At 37.5% G+C, this 22,448-nt stretch overlaps 1 protein-coding gene across 5 annotated transcripts in view; it reads right to left on the reverse strand.

The window, feature by feature from the left end:
* MYO16 (myosin XVI) overlaps positions 1-22,448 on the reverse strand; it is a 377,180-nt gene that overhangs the window by 48,058 nt on the left and 306,674 nt on the right. For all 5 annotated transcript variants that reach the window (XM_032100576.1, XM_032100572.1, XM_032100573.1 and 2 more), the window contains exons 28-29: positions 14,969-15,071; positions 3,192-3,288 (exon numbers count right to left, since the gene is read on the reverse strand). In XM_032100576.1, the coding sequence (XP_031956467.1) occupies positions 3,192-3,288; positions 14,969-15,071 (200 nt within the window). The remainder of the gene's footprint in view (positions 1-3,191; positions 3,289-14,968; positions 15,072-22,448) is intronic.

Genomic DNA, 22,448 nt, shown 5'->3' on the forward strand with positions numbered 1-22,448 from the left:
AAATAAAGAAATTCAGAGATCAGTTCTCTGGTAGGATTGTTAGCAAGCATGAATGAGCAGCTTGGAGTAACCTACTAGAATGTTCCAATAAAATGAGATCCAGTAGATCTAGTTGTAACATTTAGAGACTGTACAGCTACTCTGAATTATGCACTTTCATCAAAATCAATAAGAAACTTTCAACAAAGTTTCATTAGGAAGGGTTGTCAGACAGACATCCCTCTTTTGGACACATTTTCATAAACTGAGTAGTTCCGGTTTTTCATTAAATGATAGACATTTCTCCACAATTCCTTCTCTATGAGAACATTTGAAAGATTTTGGTTTTGGTTCAACACAGAACAATTTTATTGCCTAAAAAACTTCTGTGAAATCAATTTGTCAGCTTCTAGACCTTTACTGCTCAGTTTCTTCTAGTACTGTTGGGTACTGGGTACTATGATTGCCTTGTGAATTTGCTCCTCATTTATATATATCTAAAATAATTTTCACTTATGCTAATTAAAATAATTGAGGTTAGCACCCACAAGGCAGAAAAATATCTACTTCTTTAGAGTTCATCCAAGGATAAGGATTAGAATAATCAAAATTCCAGTAGACCATGGATCTGGGTTATGTGAGAAATGTATTAACTATTGTGTATACAATGTACTCAAGGTAATTCCTCATCTACATGAACTCTGGTGGAAGAACTTCAGCATGATTGCCCTTCCTACAGGTACAATTTTCACAGTGATTCAGGTCAAAAAGTACCATATGTAGTTCTCATACCTGTGGAAAAAAAATATGACAAAGTCTCTAAACTCACAGATACATTTTTAAGTAAAAGTTTTTCTACACATGCTTTCACTTTAGTTTGACCCCTTTCTTTGCTTGTGTAAGATAAATTTCGGGATACCAGAAAGGACTTATATGGTTTGCTTTGTTTTGGGTTTTTCCCCCAAATTTAGAAGGGATTACTAGTTAGAATGAAGTAAAAAGAGTTGATAGTAATTTTGGGCAAGACCTGCTTCCCCTTAAAGCTAAGCCCTTATCTAGGTATATGATGATGCATTTAAAGCCTGACACAGAAATTAGAGTCATAGAATCAGAATATCCTGAACTGGAAGGGACCCATAGGGATCATCAAAGTTCCACTCCTGGTCCTGCACAGGACACCCCAAGAGTTACACTATGTGCCTGAGAGTGCTGTCCAAACACTTCTTGAGCTCTGTCAGGCTTGGGGCTGTGACCACTTCCCTGGGGAGCCTGTTCCACTGCCCAACAAACCTCAAAGTTTCATGATGATTCCTTGGGTCCTGTCACAGGTCACCAGAGAGAAGAGATCAGTGTCTACCCCTCCACATCCCTCCATGAGAAGGTTGTGGGCTGGTATGAGGTCTTCCCTCAGTCTCCTCTTCTCCAGACTAAACAGGCCAAGTGACTTCAGCTGCTTCTTGTACAGCTTCCCCTCAAAGCCCTTCACCATTTTCATAGCCCTCCTGTGCATGTTTTCTAACAGCTTTATTTCTTTCTTATATTGTTATTATTGACTAGTTTGGCTATTATTCAATATGTTATTAGGAGAGATCTAGCTTCCAAAGTCCTCTGGATGTAAAGGGTGAGGGGATAAAAGTGCATCAGGACTGACACTCAGTAAGACACTATGACCGTGTAAATTATATAGATACCAATTTTAGGATTACATAAGAACAATCTACTGGTACACTATTCTATTCCAAATCTGCCAGAACTATTTGGCATGCTACTTCTACAAGTTTACAATTGCACCTTTTTGCAAAAGGCAGCTTCCTTCATGAGGTAATGACATGAGGCTGATGTCTAACTACTGCTTACTCATCCAAGTTCCTGATTTTCTCAGGTTTCCCAGATCATAAAAAGCATGTAGATGAGCCATAGCTTTAAACACACACTTTTGGTGAAAATGACTTTTCAAGTCATTTTACCAATTAAGAAGGATAGAAGCAAACCCAAGAAAGATATTTTTAAGGAGCCAAGAAGACCTATTATCTTCATTCTTCAGGCAGGCTTTGGTGATCTGTTCTCTTACTTCTGCAAAACATGGACATATCTGAGGATGTTTTAAATTTTGGAGTAGGGTTATGTTGAAGCATTCTGTTTGGAAATTGGATTCTGCAAGGTAAGTATTTCCTTTCTTTGATAAGTCAGCACAAGAAGGGAAAGAGGATAAACTGCTATTGTTTTTCAAAATGCAAAAATACAACAGGGTAATTTGCATTAAAAAATCAAGCCCAAGTTATAAACTCAGCTGAACTGCGGTGTCTGTTACCTGTCATTCTCCACATTCATTCCTGAACTGTTTTTATTTGGATTTCACTTGCTTCAGGATTTTTCTTGGTTTCCTCTTTTTCACTACATGCTTACAGTGAGGAAGAGATAATTAAAATGAAAGAGGTTTATATTTCTTAAGTCTGCAATATTATGTGTCTGACAAAAAAAGTATAAGACTTTGTCTTTTTAATTTCCTTTAAATAGGTGAAATTGGGAATTGTTGCAGACATCAGCCACATAGGTAAATAATGAATGGTGTGAAGGAAGCTTCTTCAAACAAAGCAATATTCACATTTGCAGCAGTTATTTGAGATTCTGATAGGAAATGGAGCATAAGTAAGAGGAAATCAGGAGGCAGTGGATAGTACCTCCTTTTAAGAATGTGCCAAAAAATGTCAGTGACCTTAGTAAAAATGCAGGCGTAAAATGGGGAAAAATGCCTAAACATAAAAAACTAGCAGTCAAATATGAAAGCAGTAAGAAAAAGGGAAAAATAAAGACAACTAAACATACTAACTTATTAGCCTTGTTTTTAGTGTCAATATATTCAAAAATATTCAATTTTGTATCACTGTTACAATATTTGATTTGCAAAAAGAAATTAAAGATGATATAATGCCTCGAAAAATCACTGAACATACTTTAAAAAGAAAATATTCAAGATCCTCTAAGTTTTAATTACATTCAGTAGTTTGTCATAAAATTATGTTTGACAGACAGAAAGTACAAGAATCACCAATGCTAATATAGCTAATATCATCTCAAAAAATCTGTATGTATCTGTAGGGAAATGTATAAAATACAGAAACTATTCAAGGTGGAGAAAATCTCTTTGCTATACAATATTCTGCTCCATGTACAAAGCAACAGCTCAGGAATACTTGTTCTGTAATTGTTACCTTTTTGGCAGGTTATAATTTTCTTCTGAAGTTGAAGGCACAAATCGTTAAGATGGTCAGCTTGCCAGTACTTAAGAAACACTTTTCGGATTCCTATCTAGAATACAAACAGCAGAGAAATCATCAACAGAAAAGGCCAAAACAATGACAGGTAAATAGAGACAGCATGTTAACAATCCAGCAAATGGTAGAAATAATATCTGCAATTTAGCAAGAATACAATGCCAATTCTTGAACAGAAATGGAGTTATCACTTGGTTGAATGTAAGATGTATTTGTAAAGGATGAACAAGCTGTCAGACAGATAGTTCCACTTCAGTTCCAAAAACATCCAGAACAAATAGTACAGTCTTCAAGTTAAATACAAATTGGGAAAAAAAGCATTCTGAATCTAATTACTCTAATGAGTTAGACAACATAATAGAAAATAAGGTTTAGCTCTTATAAAGCAGAGGGGTGTGCACACGGAGAAAGGTGACAGGACAAACTCACGTAGAACAGAAAATGGTGAGATAGCTGCCATCTGTGGAACAGGAAGAACTTAATTGAAGTTGGAGGATGGGAGAAACTCACTGTCATTAGTGACAATGATTCTTAATATCCAGTAAAATTATGAATCCTAGTTCCCAGCCTTGCTTACTGAAGCTGTGCTGTGGGTCTCCTTTCAGAATCAAAGTCAGAGACAGAGGGATTCATTTGTGAAAAATAATCTCCTAAGTATTGATTCTGGCGTTGTGTAGTATCTTGGCTTAATTAATCTAGTTCCTGAAATAACAATCATTAGATGTTCTTACTCCTTTAGAGACAAATCTAGCTAGTTAGACCAAAAGAAAACACCTTTCTTTTGATACCTTCTGAACAAGCTGAAACAGTCCTTTAAAATTCTTTTCTGTATTGTCTTCAAAAGCATTCCTTTCTAATAGGCTTAAAAACCCACATATAACCTAGCAACTTTAAAACCCACATACAACCTAGCAACTCAAAAACCAGCAAGTAACCAGAAAAAAAAATACAACAAAACAATTTTTTTTCTCAGGAACTTTGTAGAAGTAACTTCACAGAAACAAAAGCATCAGTGCCAGAGAACTGTGCTACCCAGTGAAGATTCTAACTTCTACCTAACTCTTAATTTTTTTATGGCAAATAGGCATACTGATTAACTACAAGTCTGGCTGAAATTGCAGAAATTCATTCCAACTCTTGTTTGTTTCCAACTTACAAGCTCATTCTCTTCTCACTGAACCATCTTGTTCCACTGGTGTTTTTTAGTTTAGATCTGGGAGACAGGTATCAGGAGGGTTATTTGCACACCCTCCTAAATTATTTTTAATCCTGTCAGATGTACATCCTTGTAGTGTTGGACGACAGAAAGCCAGAACATATATTTAATGTCTGAACTACATTAACTAAATTAAAAAATGATTGTGGTAAATTTTTGTCCCTTGGCTTCCCTTCTCTCTACTCTAGAGAGCACCTATTTTGAATCAAATGTTTTACAAAGTCTGTAATCCTGAAGTTTGAGCTAACGGTGATGATGCAATTGTTAGTCTTTTAGTTAAAATAAGATGCATTCAAATGGCAGAACTGTAATGCTTTCTAATTTTTTTTTTCCATTAGTATCTCTTTTCCCAATAAAATAGTCCCTTTTGAATAACAGCAAAATGTGTGGAAGTAAGCTGATAAAAAAGACGTTTTACTTGCATGGTGGTTAATCTGAGGCAATCTCCCTGAGATTCAATTGTGTACTCACACACCATTCTTAGGGACATACTCTCATCTTTATTTTCTTGACTGATGATTTCCAACAAAATTTTTTACTTTTCTTCCCAAGCTTTCAAAATTCTCTATTTGCCTGGTTTTCTTAACCCTTTGCTCATTCAACAGTTTTTTTCCCATCCATCTTGTCAAACCATACATTGAACCTGCCTTATTACTAGTTCTGGCTACTAATATCTTCATCTTCTTGCTTACATCACCTTAAATACAGAACTCTTCTGTAAAAAATAACTGAATTATTATTCATATAGTTAACTGTAATTAAATTATCATGTGGTTATTATAAATACCATTTCATCTGAGCAGCTTTCAGACAAAGCCTGAGCACAAATACTTAATAAAATTATATTCCTCTACTCTGATTACATTTTCTCTTTATACTCCACCTTTCCTTTCCACAAATCCTCTATGTCACACTGGAGTCTTTTTTTTCCCCTGCCTCAGGCCTATGCCAAATCATCCACTTTTTCCTAATTTCTGCCCTTTGTCCTTTATTACTCAGAGTGCTGGCTTCTCCCCTTACTACAGGAATATTACGATACTCTGATAGTAGAAAAGGGGATGAAAAGTTGCATATTTAAACCTTAAAAAAGCCCTTATTACTCACAATGCCCATGGCAAAATTAACAACCCCATTCTCAATTAGTCTCATTATTGACACACTGGTTGGTCACATTTAGGCTGTATTTAAAATGTGTAACCTAACCAAACAATGAGTTGGAATTTATTGTGCAGTGTGCAGTCACAAAATCACAGTCAAGGCAATTGCTGAAGCTTATGTTGGTTTAGCTGCAAGTGTCTGGCATTGCAGAGTCACAAAGCATTCTAGGGGACATGCAAAGCCTTACTGCTCTTTTCTCTCATCCTACACCCTCATAACAACATAAACAGAGTTGTTGTGGCATCGCTTATGCTGTGAACTATATTAGTAGGAGCCTGCTACAATTTTTAAGTGAAGAAATAGAAAAATGTCAATACAAATCCATTTTTACATTCAGATAAAAGCTATTTATAGATTTTTACATCATATGCCTGGTCTACAGAGAGCAGAGCTCTAGACAGAAGCATGTATAGCAGAAACTGTACACGTTTGATTATGTTAGTACAGATAGAAATCTCTGTTGCTTAGTCTTTGAACAAAATCTGAGAGCCTCTAAGGCTGACCAAGAGAACAAGATAGTCTCACTGCCCTCTATACAGTTCTGGCATTCAGTGAAAGCAGTAATGCTGAAAAATGTTGAAATTTTACATGTCACATATCAAAACAGTTTTTGAGGCTGCCACCTGTCTTCATTCTGGTCTCTTCTTTAATCACAAAATGTTTCCTGCTTGCCTAGGGGAAAAAAGGTTCAAATGTTCTTCCACTAAAACACTCAATTTTCACTATTTTTTCTGGACTACAAAGTGCTCTCATCTGAGTCTGAAATTTTAATGTCATTCAGACTTCTGTAAAAGTAAACCATCTGTGAATTACAGTCATAGTTATTTTAATTAGGAAAGCATTAGGGTTTAAAATGTTATTTTTCAAAATGACACATTTTTTAAAGACTAAGTAAAATTGTCATTGATGACTACCAAAGCTGCTACAGCCTTCTCTTTTTTTTCCCGGAAGGAAAGAGAAAGAATGGAAGGGAGCTGTTCTTTCTCTTTTTTTTTTTTTTTTTTTTTTTTATTTTACAGAAAAGGTGTAGGATGTAGAAGTACAGACATTCAAAACTATGGAATGGATGCTGAGATGGTGTGTAGGTGGCATGGAGGCAGTATTAGCTCATACTTAATAGGTGTCAAGGGAATCTGTAAAGCTGTTCTTTAGTTTAAAAAAGGCAATTTGTGGGAGTGCTGTGTGTTTCTGGCAGTACTTTCAAAATAGCTACCTACAAAAGACAGAGAACTATAATCTAATGATATTTTACACAATGACACACATTTTCACACAGCATTAATGAAATTTAGAAAAAAGCCTTAATACTATTGTAAAATGTGTCTTCTTGCAGCATACATGTCTACAAAAATATTATAATTACAAATAAATTTACAGGGTACTGATTTTTAAGGACTGAAATTTTATTTTTAAAGGTTTACTCTTTCTGCTTTGCTTCATACATTTTAAAAGTCCTTCTTTGTCTCCACAAACTAGTGACATTGCACTGCGGTACATACTGAATAAACCTACATTTTAGCCTAGTTTATTTATGGCCTTAATATAAAGTATGTGAGTAGTCTGGTATTCAAGCAAGTGACATCAACCATTTATGTAAGTTCTTGTCAGGAGCTGGACTTTAGGGAGAAAAACTCATTCAGGTCTCTGAGAAAGGGCAGAATAATGGTCACTCCTTTACCATAAACTGTACAAGACTCACAGTTCTTCGTAATTGTGAGGCAACATGAAGAACTGCCTTACAGGAGAGGAAAGGAAGTGATCAGGAAATATAAGATGCATGTAAGAAACACTCAGCAGAGGAAACCCTACCCCATTTTTATCTCATGGGATTTCAGTATTTACCAGACCTATCATTCTACTTTTCAAAATTCTAGAAATAGACACAGCACCAAAATGTGGTAGTATATCCTCCTCCCCACCTCCTGCCCTGGCCTGCTCTATGATCTCATTCCTAACCTGAGCCAAACCACTCATTCACGACCCAGAAGAAACAATATGAAACAGTCTCTTGGCATGAACTGAGGAATGCAGGCAACAGGTGACAGGGAGAGCAAGGGCACAGAGAGGAAGCCCTAAGGCAGGAGACTGCAAAAAAAATCACAGACAAATAAGGGATGAAGACTGGGACCAAATATGAAGCAAAGTATCTAGAAAAGTAAAAGTGTCAAAAGGTGGGAGAGGTGGGAGGGGAGAAAGGAAGAGGAAGACATGGAATCCAGACCTGAGATGCAAAAGATATCATAGAGAAAATAAAGTTAGCAAGACTAGTAATCATAAGCAAAACCTGAAAGGTGGATGTAGGGAGGGAGGAATATGTTCTAGAGGGAAAAATATAGAAATAGGAACTAAAGATAGAGATTTGTGTTGAAAGAGTGAGAGCTTGTGAGGATTCTGAGGTCAAGGGCAACCATCCATCCTATTCTCTGGTTGAAGGGATGGATGGATTTGTCTAGTGTGGCACAAAGCCACTGAGAAAGCTTGTGGGCAGTGTCTGGCCCAGGCCAGTCTTTTGGTACTACTGGTGAGGTCAAAAGTCAATCTCTGGTGGTTTCTGCAACTAGAAAATTATTTCCAATATATAATGGAGTGATAAAATGAGACAAAAATATAATGGGAAAATATAATTTTACTAATTCAAAGTATGAGGGAAAATAGATGCTTGTGTTTCAGTAATTTCTCTTAGTCTGAAACCCTTCCTGGGATTTTTTTTTAATTGCTTTAAAGAGAATTGACTTTTAAAGTAAGATATTCAAAACAAATGGGAAATTGACTTCACTTAAAATTACTAAATAACAAATGAATGAACTGGCATACAATTTATGAGCACTAAAGTTTTCCTACTTGAGGGAAAAAAAAAGTTAAGAATCCCTTATACATCAGATTGCTTGCAAAGCACTCCAGTACTTCGGTATATCATGTTCAAAGCAGTTTGTATAGCATGACCACTTTAATTTTAAGCCAAAGTAAACAGTTCTGTTTAAAAAATAACTTAAAAGATTCTCTGAACTAAACATAAAATTTACATCTGTATGATTTCATACACTTCTGCTCATTCCTCTGATTTCATCACATGCCACTTATTTTCTACATTCTGCTATTTAATCATAAATATACTTTTTCCCAAAAAGGACCATAGTATGCTAATATTATACACTAATACATTGAAATTAAAAAATACTTAAAGACAGCTCTGTCAAATCTAATGAATGAAACACCCATAGAACAGTAATAAAATATGATTTTCTCTCTGACTGGTAAGAACTGTGGATCAGACTTTGTTTTCCCTCTGCAGTTCTAGAAGTGCTAGAAGAATTTAAAATCTCTAGATGGACTTCTGAGATTTCTCTGTTTTAACACTCTTGAGTGCAGGTTTGATAATGCAGCTCCACACTGGTAAGGATCATTTCTCCACAAACACTGTTGGCTCCTGAAACAGCTCCAGCAATGTTTGTAGTTGTAAAAGGGTGAATTGGCATGAACACAGCATCTATCTCAAGCAACTACCTCATTTTGAGCTTCATTAAAATATTCCGACTGACTCTCCTGTACTGCTTATTTCATACCTGATGAGTCTTTGGATCATCCCGTTTGAAACTTAAGACCTGTCTTATTCTTTGACAAATGAGTGGTCTCTTGTGTTCAGAATTCAAAGCTACTGATAAAAAGGAACCATTGTGAGTTAGAGGAAGCAGGCTAAAAATTGGAAAGATAAACTAAGAAAAAGCTTTTATGAGAAGTTTTTGAGGATTGCTATCTTTTAACCAGACAAGCATTTCTAGCAGTCAAAGGCTGAAATATTCACTTTCAGTGAAGTCTGACCCTTGCAGTGCTTGTATTTAACAGATACACTTTATAGTAAAAGCAAATTAAATGGATGTTTTGTTTTTCTTCTGGTGTAGTATTAGTTGTTTACATTTCAGCAAGCTCCATCTGAAGTAACTCAGAAGGGTTAATTGCAGACTACTGACCTTAGCTAAACAAAATGTAGAGCTCCAAGTTTTGATGAGAAAGCTCAGTAAGCTATGAGCTAACTCTTTTTTATTGAATTTATATTTGCAAGCTTAACTGTGAGGAATGATAATCCACACAAATGAAAGTTTCCTTATGTCAGTAAAAAGAGCCAAGGACTGTTTGTGTCCATACTTCTCCCAAAGCATGATAATGTTTGCAAATTAAGTCACGCCATTGAGATGGTAGGTTTTGCTTAGCTAATGCACACTGTGTGAAAATAAATGAACACAGCACTGAAAATGGCGATTTCCTAGTATAAAGACCTTCACATATTCTGGGGGACAGGAGATTCTTCTGCTTTACATGGACCAGCCAGTACTTCTGCTCAATTTAACTCTAAAGTTACTAAATATCACCTCACTGACTTCTCCAAGGGTTAAACAAGTCTATTACTTTCACTCTGCCTAGAGTAGGAATGATTTGTTTTGATCTAGAAATCTGATTTTCTCTTACATCAGACGTGCTTAAAAGTCACAGCAAGTAGCTAAGCCTGTAGTGATCAAGTACATATTTAAGCTGAAAGAATACCTTATCAAGACTGCATGCAGAGTCAAGATGCAAAAATTGCCTTTCATTAGTAGCTCTGCACTTTCATAATTCCAGTACTTAAGTTAAGTGCATGACTGGAACTGCATGGTATGTCAGCTTCAATGAAACAACTATTTTATTGTCCTAGTTTAGTTATCTTCAGCTCAGCTTACTCAAGGAACAGCAACATTTCATAAAGATATCGACACTTCCGTCCCTATGTGACAAAAGACAAGCTGGCAGGGAAGATGACCAGCCTGACTGAATAGGGAGCTTTCGCTGGAACTCAGGGGGAAAAAAGAGAATTTACGACCTTTGAAGAAGGGGCAGGCAACTTAGGAAGAGGACAAGGATGCCACTAGATCATGTTGAAAAAAGGTTTGGAAAGGCAAAAGCTCAGCTAGAACACAATCTGGTCACACTGGGAAAGATAATAAAATAATTTCTATAAATACATTAACCATAAAAACAGGCCCAAGGAAAATCTCCATTCTTTACTGGATGCAAAGAGAAAATGGCAGAGGTATTTATTGCCCTCTTTGCCTCAGTCTTCAACAGAAAGACTAGTTGTTTTCAAGGCAACTGGCCCCCTGAGCTGGCACACACGGCCAGAGAACAAAGTAGATTCCTTGTAATCCAAGAGGAAGTAGTTAGTGACCTATTGTCCCACTCAGACACTCACAGGGCGCTGGATGGGATCCATCTGGGGGTACTGAAGGAGCTGGTGGAAGAGTTCTCTAAGCTTTTTTCCATCATTTATTGTCATTAGTCCTGGCTAACCAGGGAGGTTCCAGATGACAGGAGCTTGGCCAGTGTGATACCCATCTACAACAAGGGCCTGAAGGAGGATTTGGGAAACTGCAGGCCTGTCAGCCTGACCTCAGTGCCAGGGAACATTACGGAACTGGTCATCTTGAGTGCCACCATGTAACACACACAGGACAATCAGGGGATCAGGCCCAGCCAGTAGGGATTTAGAAAAGGCAGGTCCTGTCTGACCATCTTGAACTCCTTTTATGATCAGGTGACCTGTCTAGTGGACGAGGGAAAGGCTGTTTGTCTACCTGGACTTCAGCAAAACCTTTGATACTGTCTTCCACAACATTCTCCTGAAAAAGCTGGCAGCCCATGGCTTGGACAGGTGCACTCTTTGCTGGGTTAAAAGCTGGCTGGACGGCTGGGTCCAGAGAGAGTTAGTGAATATGGCTGGTTCCACATCCCGTTGGCAGCTGGTCACTAGTGGGGGTCCCTAAGGCTCAGTACTGGGGCCAGTCCCATTTAATATCTTTATCAGTGGTTTGGATTGAGTTGCCCTCAGTAAGTTTGCAGACAACACCAAGGTGGGTTGGAGTGTTGATCTGCTAGAAGGCAGGAAGGCTCTGCAGAGGGATCTGGACAGGCTGGATATATGGGCAAAGACTAATGGTATGACATTAAATAAAGCCAAGTGTCAGGCCACACTTTGCCCACAACAATCCCAGGTAACCCTTCAGGCTTGGGGCAGAATGGCTGGAAAGCGCCCCAGGAGGAAAGGACCTGGGGGTGCTGGTTGACAGCTGGCTCAACATGAGCCAGCAGTGTGCCAGATGGTCAAGAAGGCCAATGGCATCCTGGCCTGGATCAGGAATAATGTGGCCAGCAAGGCCAGTGAAATGATCGTCCCCCTGTATGCAGCACTGGGGAAGCCACACCTCAAATTCTGTGTCCAGTTCTGGGCCCCTTACTCCAACAGAGAAATTTAGGTTCTAGAGCATGTCCAGAGAAGGCAATGGAGCTGGTGAAGGGTCTGGAGTGCTCCTGTGAGGAGCAGCTGAGGGAGCTGGGGTTGCTCAGCCTGGAAAAAAGGAGGCTCAGGGGTGACCTTATCACTTTACAGCTACAATGAAAGGAGGTTGTAGCAAGGTGGAGGTCTGCCTCTCTCCCAGACAACTGGTGACAGGACAAGAGGAAATGGCCTAAAGCTGTGCCAGAGGAGGTTCATTTTAGACATTAGGAAGAATTTTTTCACTGTAAGGGTGATGAAGTATTGGAATAGGCTGCCCAGGGAGATGGTGTAGTCATCATCCCTGGAAGCGTTCAAGAAACAACTCCATGTGGCACTGAGTGCTATGGTCTAGTTGATGTGGTAGCATTCAGTCAAAGGTTAGATGCTGTGACCTTGGAGATCTTGTCCAACCCTAATTATTCTATGATAATAAATACTTGCTTTGAACACATAAGTTGATGAATCAAGCACAAGACATTGGCTAGCTAATAGTGTTTGCTCTAATGCTCTGTTAAACAGTAGGAAATAAACCAAAATCGGACCCTGGTATTGGATCTTCTGCACTTTTTGTCTATTTGAAAACAGACTTCAGTGTTTACAAGAGAAGAAAGAACATCTTCAGTGAGTAGGGTCTGGGCTTTGTTGTTTTGTAGATTAATAAAACACTCTTGAACGCAACTTACGTGAGAAGGAAAAGATAAATTGTCAAGCAGGAAATAAATACAAAGATACCATTTTCTTTACTAATTTTCAGGGATTTTACTTCAGAACACTTTCCCCTCCCCCAGATTAATATCACCTTTCTCAAAATGAGATGGTGAGGTACATTATCAGAAGGAAGTTAAATAAAGTATCATCCGGATTCACTCAGCTAAAAACTCCAGATCTTTCTTTTTCCCCTCTGCTGTGGAGCTTACTGGCAACTTCATCTTCTGATGATGATATATAAGCAGGAGGTTGATTTCAGATCTGTGTTGCTTTCTCCTAAACATCATCTTTGATGAGGCTATTTTAGCTACCTTTTTGTTCATTTTTCTACCTGAATTTGCAACAGCTCTTCAGGGAAGTGCATGTAACAGTGTAGGGGAAGATAACTTTTGATTTATTCATGAACTCCTGCAACAAATAGATTTCAGTTCCAGCAGTGACTCATTTGAAGTAGTTACTGCTGGCAACAGTAGCTGTATAAACTGGTTATATGTGTAACCCCCTGCTTCTTGGATGATTTTTAGTAATGCACTACAGATGACTCCTTTCTTCTGACTGCTAGCTGACATCATCCTTTCTTCCTAATTCCCCTTTCTCCTTTCCTTTCCTTTCCTTTCCTTTCCTTTCCTTTCCTTTCCTTTCCTTTCCTTTCCTTTCCTTTCCTTTCCTTTCCTTTCCTTTCCTTTCCTTTCCTTTCCTTTCCTTTCCTTTCCTTTCCTTTCCTTTCCTTTCCTTTCCTTTCCTTTCCTTTCCTTTCCTTTCCTTTCCTTTCCTTTCCTTTCCTTTCCTTTCCTTTCCTTTCCTTTTCTTTCCTTTCCTTTTTCCTTTCCTTTCCTCCTCCCTCTTTCTACCTTTTAAATGTTTTCTTCCTTTTTTCAGAGTTCTCTGCTGTAAAAGCATACAGGAGAGCACCCATGACAAATGCAGATTGTGTAAGCGTCTTCATTTAGATTGTTATTTAAAGTTCAACTTTCACGATTAGTCAAATGAATCAAAAAGATAATTGAGAGAGAGATTATGTGACACAGACATTAGTCACTACTGCTGATAGTTGGGTATGTGGTTTTGTACCACCTATACAAAATAGGTTGCTACCAAGCTGGTACTCACTGGGCATTTAAGAAATATGACTTAGAATGAATTTTCCTCTTAAATTTTCTTCCATGCTTTTCCTCTTTCAATTTGTTCTTTTATACCTCTCTGTGGCTTGAAAAAGGTGTATGGAGAAGGTCACTCATTTTTTCAAACTTGGTTCCTTTTAGCTTAGTCTGTTGTCATGTGCTTCTTAGTCACTGAGTGACAATGGTACAACTCTCACCCCCAAACCCTCCCATTCCATTTAACTTATCAGTGTCTCTGAAGAGGTTTGTTCCTTTCTGGTCTGAGGGATAACACATTATGCACTGCTGTAGTTTCGCACACCTGACTTCTCCTGGAGTTAATGAGATTCTGGAGTCAGAAATTCTAAAATCTGTTTGAGATCACAAGCTTCGGTCCTCTGCATGATGGAAGGATTCTCTTTTACAATTTCCTTTTAACATTTTTGTCTTCCAAGGTTTAAGGCTTGTTTTCAAATGCCTATCACTACACAATCACTGGTCTTGAGTTCTAGGCTTTCACTGATGACCACCTTTTTGTTTTTTGGTGCTCTAACAATGGTTCTTGGCTCCAGGGGAAATAAACTGGATAGGCATCCTGCCCTGTATTTTGTAACTGCAGCACACTATGCAGTAACTGTTGAACAGCTTTTGTCCAGTGTCAAGCTTGTATCCCCACATAAGTTCTAAAGGTGAGAGGTACTCTCATCTCCAGGTACTTGTAAGTACTTTTTTTTTAAAAAAACCCAAACAACTTCACTTGATGTACAGCAACCTCAGGTTCTTTGGTGTATCTGTGGATCAGCATGCTGGCACCTACAAATGCACTGACTACCTAGGAAATCCTAATTAGTTGCTTTGAGTCTGCCCTGTTACAACAGTAGAGCATTTAGCATAGGATTTTAAAGAAATCAAATATGTAGGGTTATTCAGGAGCCATTCAACTGCTAAAATGTATATGCCAAATACCTACAAAAATCTGGATAAAAATTTACATGGTGTGCACAGTTAATTGAAATATTTTCCTTCCCACAAAAATACACTGATTTTTTGACACGAAGATCACAGCTACTCATAAAATTCTGAAAATCAGTTTGATAATATAGCCAAGCATATATTAAATGTCAAAAGAATACACTGCTGCAAAGGATCTGGTGGCTTGCCACCAATGGAAATGACTCAGCTAACTTGTTTAAAGAATGATATTTTAATTGCTTTGTAGATCACAAACCTGCCAGCCTTGTAATTTACACTGCTGAAGAACAAGACGACATTTCTCCTTGGCAGACAATTTCTTCTTCTCTCCTGCTGCTGTATCAGCCAAATCTTTATACCTAGAAAAATCAGCAGAAGTAGAGTTACTCTAACATTGGCCTGGTTGACATCTTTGTAGAAATTGACAGTTTTCCTTTGACTCTCAAATCTTTGATATCCAAACTGGAAGCTTGGAATTCTAATCAGGGTGAAGAAAACAAGAAGGCAAATCACTCTAAGTCTTGTATATTATTAGACATGACCTTGGTTAATAACAAGTGATGCCTAAAACTGAAATTTGCTTCCTGCCAGTTCTTTGGATGCCTCACTGAAAATCAATGCTGAAGGAATGAAAAGCCTCCCCAGTCAAGATCATTGGGACTACATTGGGTCATTGAAGGGAGGAAGATATGTTTTCAGTATGTGTCATACAACTTATGCCTCCTAAGGAGTAATTCATAAGAAAGTGACATTGACAAAAAATGATTTTCATCCGTCTGAAATAAATTTTCATTGTGAACAAAAGTCATGTAGCAAAGAGACTTCCAGGAACTTGATCAGTTTACACTACTGGAGAGAAGTTCAAGAAGAGACTTGATTATAGCATTGAGTACCTTCAAAGACAGAAAATGCTAGATATAAAAGGGGTCTATGATGCACCAGATAAAAGTATCAAGGAAGGAAGTAATACAAAGTCCAATAAAGTACAAAATTCAAATTTTAACTGTGGACTTATTAAATTTACTGTAATGTATTACTAAGGAAATGGATGAATTTTATACATCTTAATGCTACATATTATTACTATACTTTCTTGGAGGTATTCCTCTGTCTAGATCTGACTTCATGTAATGAGTCAGAATACTTTTTCGTTAGAAAAAGCCAGGCTTTGGTAAGGACACACTTTGCAAACATGTCACTTTTGATTAAACTCCCAGTGAAAGCCTTAAGTTTTCAAGTTTGTGCGATAATTACATTTCCTGACATTTTATTTATTTATTTATTTACTTATTTAACAGCTGAATTCACCTACAGCTCTGCTGCAACCCAAAACTGTGCTGTCTCGGGGCCCCTCGCACACACCATGGTGAGCAAAGCTGCAGTGCTGGAATGACTCCAGGGACCTCACTTTTCCCAGAAGCTGTGGCAACTCTGGAGCAACATCTGCAGATAAGTTGCTCTAGGACCGAATTTCACCTAGACTTCCAGTTTCATGTAGCTGCAAGGACGCTTGAGTATCTCAGCTCCTGCAGCCTGGAAAGATTCTCTTGTCTGGTAGCAGTCCTGCTGAGGACTCCATGGCTAAATCTATACTAGTAAATGAAAAGTGAGAGGGACTGTTTCTCTGGCATAGGAACCATCTGGCAAAACCCTAGCCTGGTGATTTACTTATGCAGTTAGTATTATGTAATCTGCTTTGTTCTATTAAAGTCTGTCCCCTTCCAACAGAGTGTAGCCACATCTAAGCTGCCTTCTTTGACTGATCACTAGACTGTCCTGGCTCCCAAATTGTGCCCAGGAATTGTTTGGAGGAATGCTGGTAAGAAGGGTCCAAAACTTCACCACAGATCCTTTTATTTAGTCTCACACTCCAGATTAGCGTTAGAAAACTGGGGATAGCACTTTCCCAATATTCCACTAGCTGTAAGGTCACAAAGACATTTGTTTTATAGACTTCTATTAAGGCTGGGGTCACCTTGTCTCTATACTTGTGTCAACAGGGTTTTCTTAGGAATCATGAGTGATCAGAGATGTTAAGAGAGACAACTGCTGGAAAGCTGAGCAACTGCTGACTGAAACAAAGATGATTAAGCATTGACTCACAATGCATGAAGAAGTAACTGCAAAAGTGGTCAGCCTGAAACTCCCTCATAGCAGAAACCCAAAGAAACATATTTCTCTCCTGAAACAAAGCCGAATTAAAATTTAAGAGGTTGAAATTCTAAGTTTGACTCAAGTTTTCTTTAAAGATATCCAAATGATAGGATCCAAGGATAGCCAAACACTCCTTACAATCTGTATTATACAGGATGCCAGACAAAAATGATCCACTGTTTTCTTCCAGCTTTTAAAGTTTCTGAAATTCCACCACATTACCCTGGAAGTCTAATCAGAGTTCACAATCCCCTTCTATCTGTTAAAGCAAGCTCTACCTTAGAAAAAGAGGATGGGCTAATGGTTGTGGTAGTAGAGAAAGAGGTAACTATGGAAATTTAACTCTGCCATAAACTTCCTCTGTGAACACAGCAGGACATTTGGAAGATGATCTAATTTTGCCTATGTTAGACACTAAAAAACTGTGCTCCAAGCCTGAGTTAGTCACCTTGTTCTTCATACAGTCTGTGAAGACAGGTATTTCCACGAAGTGACCTGTTCTGTGCATGCTAGATAGTTTTGATAAAATGAGAGGACATTGCCCTCTGGAGGTACCTTTCTCCACTGGCCACAGGTGGACTCAGAGGAGAAGTCCAGACTGGATGCATTCATTCTGAGTGACAGAGGGGAAGCTTACCCCTATGCCTATTTGTCTAACTGAGCTACTCATCCTGCAGAGTAACTAACAGAGGGTCTAAGAGAGCTTCCTTATTTGTCTTATCACTCTGGCTCAAATCTACTGGCTAAGCACCCAGAATGAAAAAGTTCCTTTAGGTTTTGTGTTATCATCTGCGATCAACCATTTTCATCTTGTATAAGGGTAAGAACAACACAAAGTTTGCAGCTATTTTTCAGCCACAATGGTTGCCTGATTTGACTGCCACTCCAGTTGTGCATATACCTGTGTCAATGCCAGGGAATTAATGGAAGTTCCTGAATGAATGGGAATAAGCTGACTACACCTGCTGGTGGCAGCCCAAATTTGTCCTGGACAGAAGTGGTGGTCTTACCATAAGCTTATATGATTTCTTCTGTACTTAGTTTTAAATGAGTGAAAATACTAAAAATTTTTTCTTTAAACTGACAATGAACTAAGATATAAAGAAAGAAATAAAAACTTATAAGTGTGACATTATTATCAAAATGCAAAATGACCCTTCTTTTGGGTATCAGATACTTTTTTTGGTTTGACCTTGTGTTTCCATGTAGACACAATAATTTAATATCATCTTAAATTTAATCATTCTCAGGAATAACAAAAGAACTTATTTTTCAGAATTTATTCTATCACAGAAATTAGTTGTAAGAATACTGAAATTATGGTGCAGGCTCGTATAGATAAACTTGAATTACTTGCAAGAATGGGGCTTGCTTCTGGAGAAATGCAATCTGGAGAGTCTTTGAAACTTTCCCTTTCAGAGAATTCTTCCCCTACCACTCCCAGTCTTAGTTCACTCTGACGTGAATGAACAAACCCAATTAAGTACAAGACTTCCTCCCACCTGACATGTCACACATTTTGCCCCCAGTAGATAATGCAGAGTGTATTTGTAAGGCTTTAGAGAGGATCCTGAGGAATCTGGAAAACATACTTGGTTCTACCTTGCTAAAAAAAGTATTTAATCCTGTGAAATACATTTCAGCTAAACTTAGATCAACAAGTTACTTGTCTAGACTTTCTTAAGGTTCAGTAGAATAGAGTATTCTGGTGTCATATTCCTTACTGTAGTATTGATGTTTACAATAGGTCAGATGAAAGGTGCACTGTAAGACCATCATGTCTTTCTGCTGAGTATAATGGTGCTCTTGTCTCCAGCCCAGACAGCTAATATTAGACAAAATGAATCTCCTTCATAGCCAGGAAGCTAAAAAAGCACAGTATTTCATGGCTAGCCAGAGCAACTCATTCACTAAGGGATCCAAAATAAAATACAAAACAGGGAGATCTAAAGGATTAATTTGAATCAACACCACTCCACTGACAAGTAAAGACTAATGTAGTGTTGATTAGGAAGCAAATGCAAAACCTCTTCTAGTTACAAGCTGAGACAGTGAACACTACTATCAGGGTGAAGGGGGGTCTCTCCAGTGCCCATCCACATGACATCAGTGTGAGAGAAGATGCATTTTCCCCAGCTTTTTCCCTCAGCACCCTCCTTGTCCTAACTTGTCATTTTCACAGACATAAACAGAAGAAAGACATTCTGGCTAGACAGGCTCACACTGTGAGCATGTACAGACTGGCCAGGATTCTCTGGTGTTGCAGAAATGTGCTCTGACCTCTCTTCCTTTGCTTTTGAATGATGTGCTCTATCAGGGAGATTTTTTGTTTGTTTGGAGTAGATACTGCTGCCAATAGCTTGTGAATATGGAAAACTCGGTTCTCTTGGGTCTTCACAGATAAGGATGTTATCTAATCATTTTCTCCCTCACTTCCCTAAGTGCACAGCTGACAAGATCCAGCAGGCTGTTTTTCCCCAAGACAAAATATTCCGCAGTGCAGGTTACGGCACAGTAACCCACAGCAATATTCTAAGGCTCAGCACGCTATTTGATTTACATGGAGTGTGCACAAATGGGCTGTAGGGCTGTACTCCCAGTTCTGTATGCACAGCAAATCTTTAAGCATTGGAATAAACACAACTCACTCAATTTCAATAGCACAACGTGATAGAAGACATTAAAGGAAGAAACACGGCAAGTACAAAGGGCACAAAAACAAGCAGCTCCAAATCAATAGCTTAACAAAAGATGTCTTTGAACTGAAGCCACAGAGCTATTTTGTTGTTTTTTTGGTTTTGCTATTCTTTTTCTCAGGTCTCTCTCTTGCCTAATTAAGAAAGAAACACCAAAAATAATAGTTCGAGGTAGCTAATGACTACAATCCAATGTCCTCAATAAGAGGATAGTTTCTAACACCACAAGTCAAATCTTGCCTGCAGGCAATTCCGTCTTTCCACGTCTTGTTGCTTAAAAAATAAAAATCACATATGGCTGGCAGGTAACTGCTTTAAAAGAGTGCTAAGTTATGTAGTTTTAAGTTTTAAATATCCAAACACAACTTACGTAAGGAAAAATGAGTGAAACTCCTGTCAGTGTAATTCATTATGTTATAGTTTCATTTTCTCTTTCTTTTCCTTTCTACAATGTACTCTGTTTGCCAAGATAAACTGGTATGATGTAGTAAGATCTATTCAAAATGTAGTGAATAAAAGTCAGCAATCAAAATTAAATTGTGTTGCATATTTCTGCTAGGAGAGATGCAAAAATTGCCATTATAAATGTTCAGGTTGTGCTGTCTTGGTAAATTTTTTTCCCTTTCTATACTTACTTTTCTCTTTCTTTGACAATCAGTAATTGTTGATATCTGAAGTATGTTAAAGAAATGGACTTTGTTTGCCAAACTTTTCACTATGTACTTATAACTCAGGATTTTTAGTTTTGTTTGTTTGGATTTGGGGAGGATGGGAAGAGTGGCTTAGGTAAGGTTTATACTTGAAAAGTCTGTCAAGCGAGACCTCAAACATCTAGAGAGCCTATCTACTGAAGAGAGATATCTAATTTTTTTTTAAGTAAAAAATAAAAGTATGTCTGAAAAATTTTCAGTAGAAAACTTATAAAAGCAGTCAGTAGCAAAGAATAGGATGGAATTTTGATTAATGTAACCTTTATACAAAGGATACATATTAATTCATTCTACTTCCCTCTGTTATATTCTTTTTTTTTTCTTGAAGGAACAACCTAATTATTTTTGAAATATGAGGAACATGGGAAATTCCAGATAATTAGGAATGAGGAAATAGATTATTGTAGTTTCCAAGAAAACAAAAGTGATTCTTTCAATCTCCTTACAATATATATGACATAAATATCTCAATATAGATCATAAATATTAACAAACAAAGCAGGTATTCAAAATTTTTGAGAGAAATCTTTGGATGTGGAGAGAAAAAGATGCTTTTAGAAATGACAGATTACATCAGATAGACTGCATTTGGGGCTTATTTTATAGGAGCAAAAAAATACAGTATAAGAAGACTAAAGGTTCAACTTTTTATGAAAAATTTTGTACCAAGGCTGCTTCATACAGAATTACAGAAATAATTCAGAATGTTGAAAATGTGAGCATGAAGTGCAGTGTACTTGAGACAATGAGTAAGTATATATGGCAAGGAACCAAAACTTCAAATTACCTGCCTACCACACAAGAATTTTTTTTTTTAATATCTTAATTGATATCAAGCAACACAGTCTGGAATGAATAGATGTGCAGACCAGTAAGAATTAAGGGAGAAAAAATAAATTACAGAAATTTTGGAAAGACTGCAAGCAGTTTTATTCTTTCTGAGTTAATCTGGCACATAAACATTTCCTGCCAGGAAGAAATCTGCAAAGTAATAATGCTAAAAGTGATCTTACAGCAAACTGACCAGTTATCATAGATTTAACATATTTTTATATACACTGCTGGATTTTTTTTCTGGTAAAATTTACTGATTATTTACTTCAACAATTGAAAATTCACTTTCTATACAAGGGAGCATAGGAGAATATATAGTGTGCTTTAATGTGTCTGTGGAAAAAGGAGAATATACTTAGAGGGACAATAAATGGCATGTAACTGAAATAAAAGAGCAAAATTCAGGACTAAGAAATAAAACTAGAAAAATACTCAGAAAATCTCCAGAACAAAATTTTACAATGACTCAAATGTGAGTCAGCCACTGGGCCAATGTAGAGCTCAGTACAGACTTTTGAGGGAGGGTCATGACTGTGAAATCCACTGGATCAAAATACCTTTGCTGAAGCGGCCGTTTGGGATGTTTTAATTTAGACCGAATAAAAAGTAAGACAAATTTCTCATACAAAGATAGTTCCTTATGATGGATGATAAATGAATTGGAAGAATTATTTTTTCCTGAGTTTTATGGGTTTTTTTCATTAGACTTCGTGACCCCCAATCTTTTCTAGATCTGAATTTCAGTTTCTGAAGAGAAGTAATGAAGATATGCATGTCTTAATCCTGGAATATTTATTCATATACTTCCTGTAATTAAGCAGAGGCTTCCTCATCTCAGACAATGTGGCAGCAGAATAGTGAGTAGAATATAAATTATAGTTCAGCTCTTGGGATTAGTGGATTCAACTACGCAAATAAAAAATATGAATTCATAACATCTGCTAAAGATTTGCATTACAATACTTTTTGCACCACCTTACTTAAAGCTGACATTCCCATTCCATATTGATAAAGCAATGTAAAACATATTTACTTTAAAAATTGGCAAAAAATAACACATTATCACAGAAATAGGCTAGCATTGAGCAAACAAGCAGCTCTTAACATCTACAGACATATACATCTGATTCTACCTCAGCAAACATTTCCATTTATCTCTTGATAGGTAGGTCTTTTCCACAGCTAACTACCTCATCATGCTTGGGCACTCCACCAACATGCACATGGGGTCATAAGATGCTTCACTGTACACAGAAGATATGGACTATAGAATAAATTTAAATTTCTTTGTTAAGCTGATAATTTGATTCTGTTTAACACAGAGGTGCTGTAGGACTAGTGT

Source organism: Corvus moneduloides, chromosome 2 (assembly GCF_009650955.1).
Source record: "Corvus moneduloides isolate bCorMon1 chromosome 2, bCorMon1.pri, whole genome shotgun sequence".
NCBI classification, from domain to species: domain Eukaryota; kingdom Metazoa; phylum Chordata; class Aves; order Passeriformes; family Corvidae; genus Corvus; species Corvus moneduloides.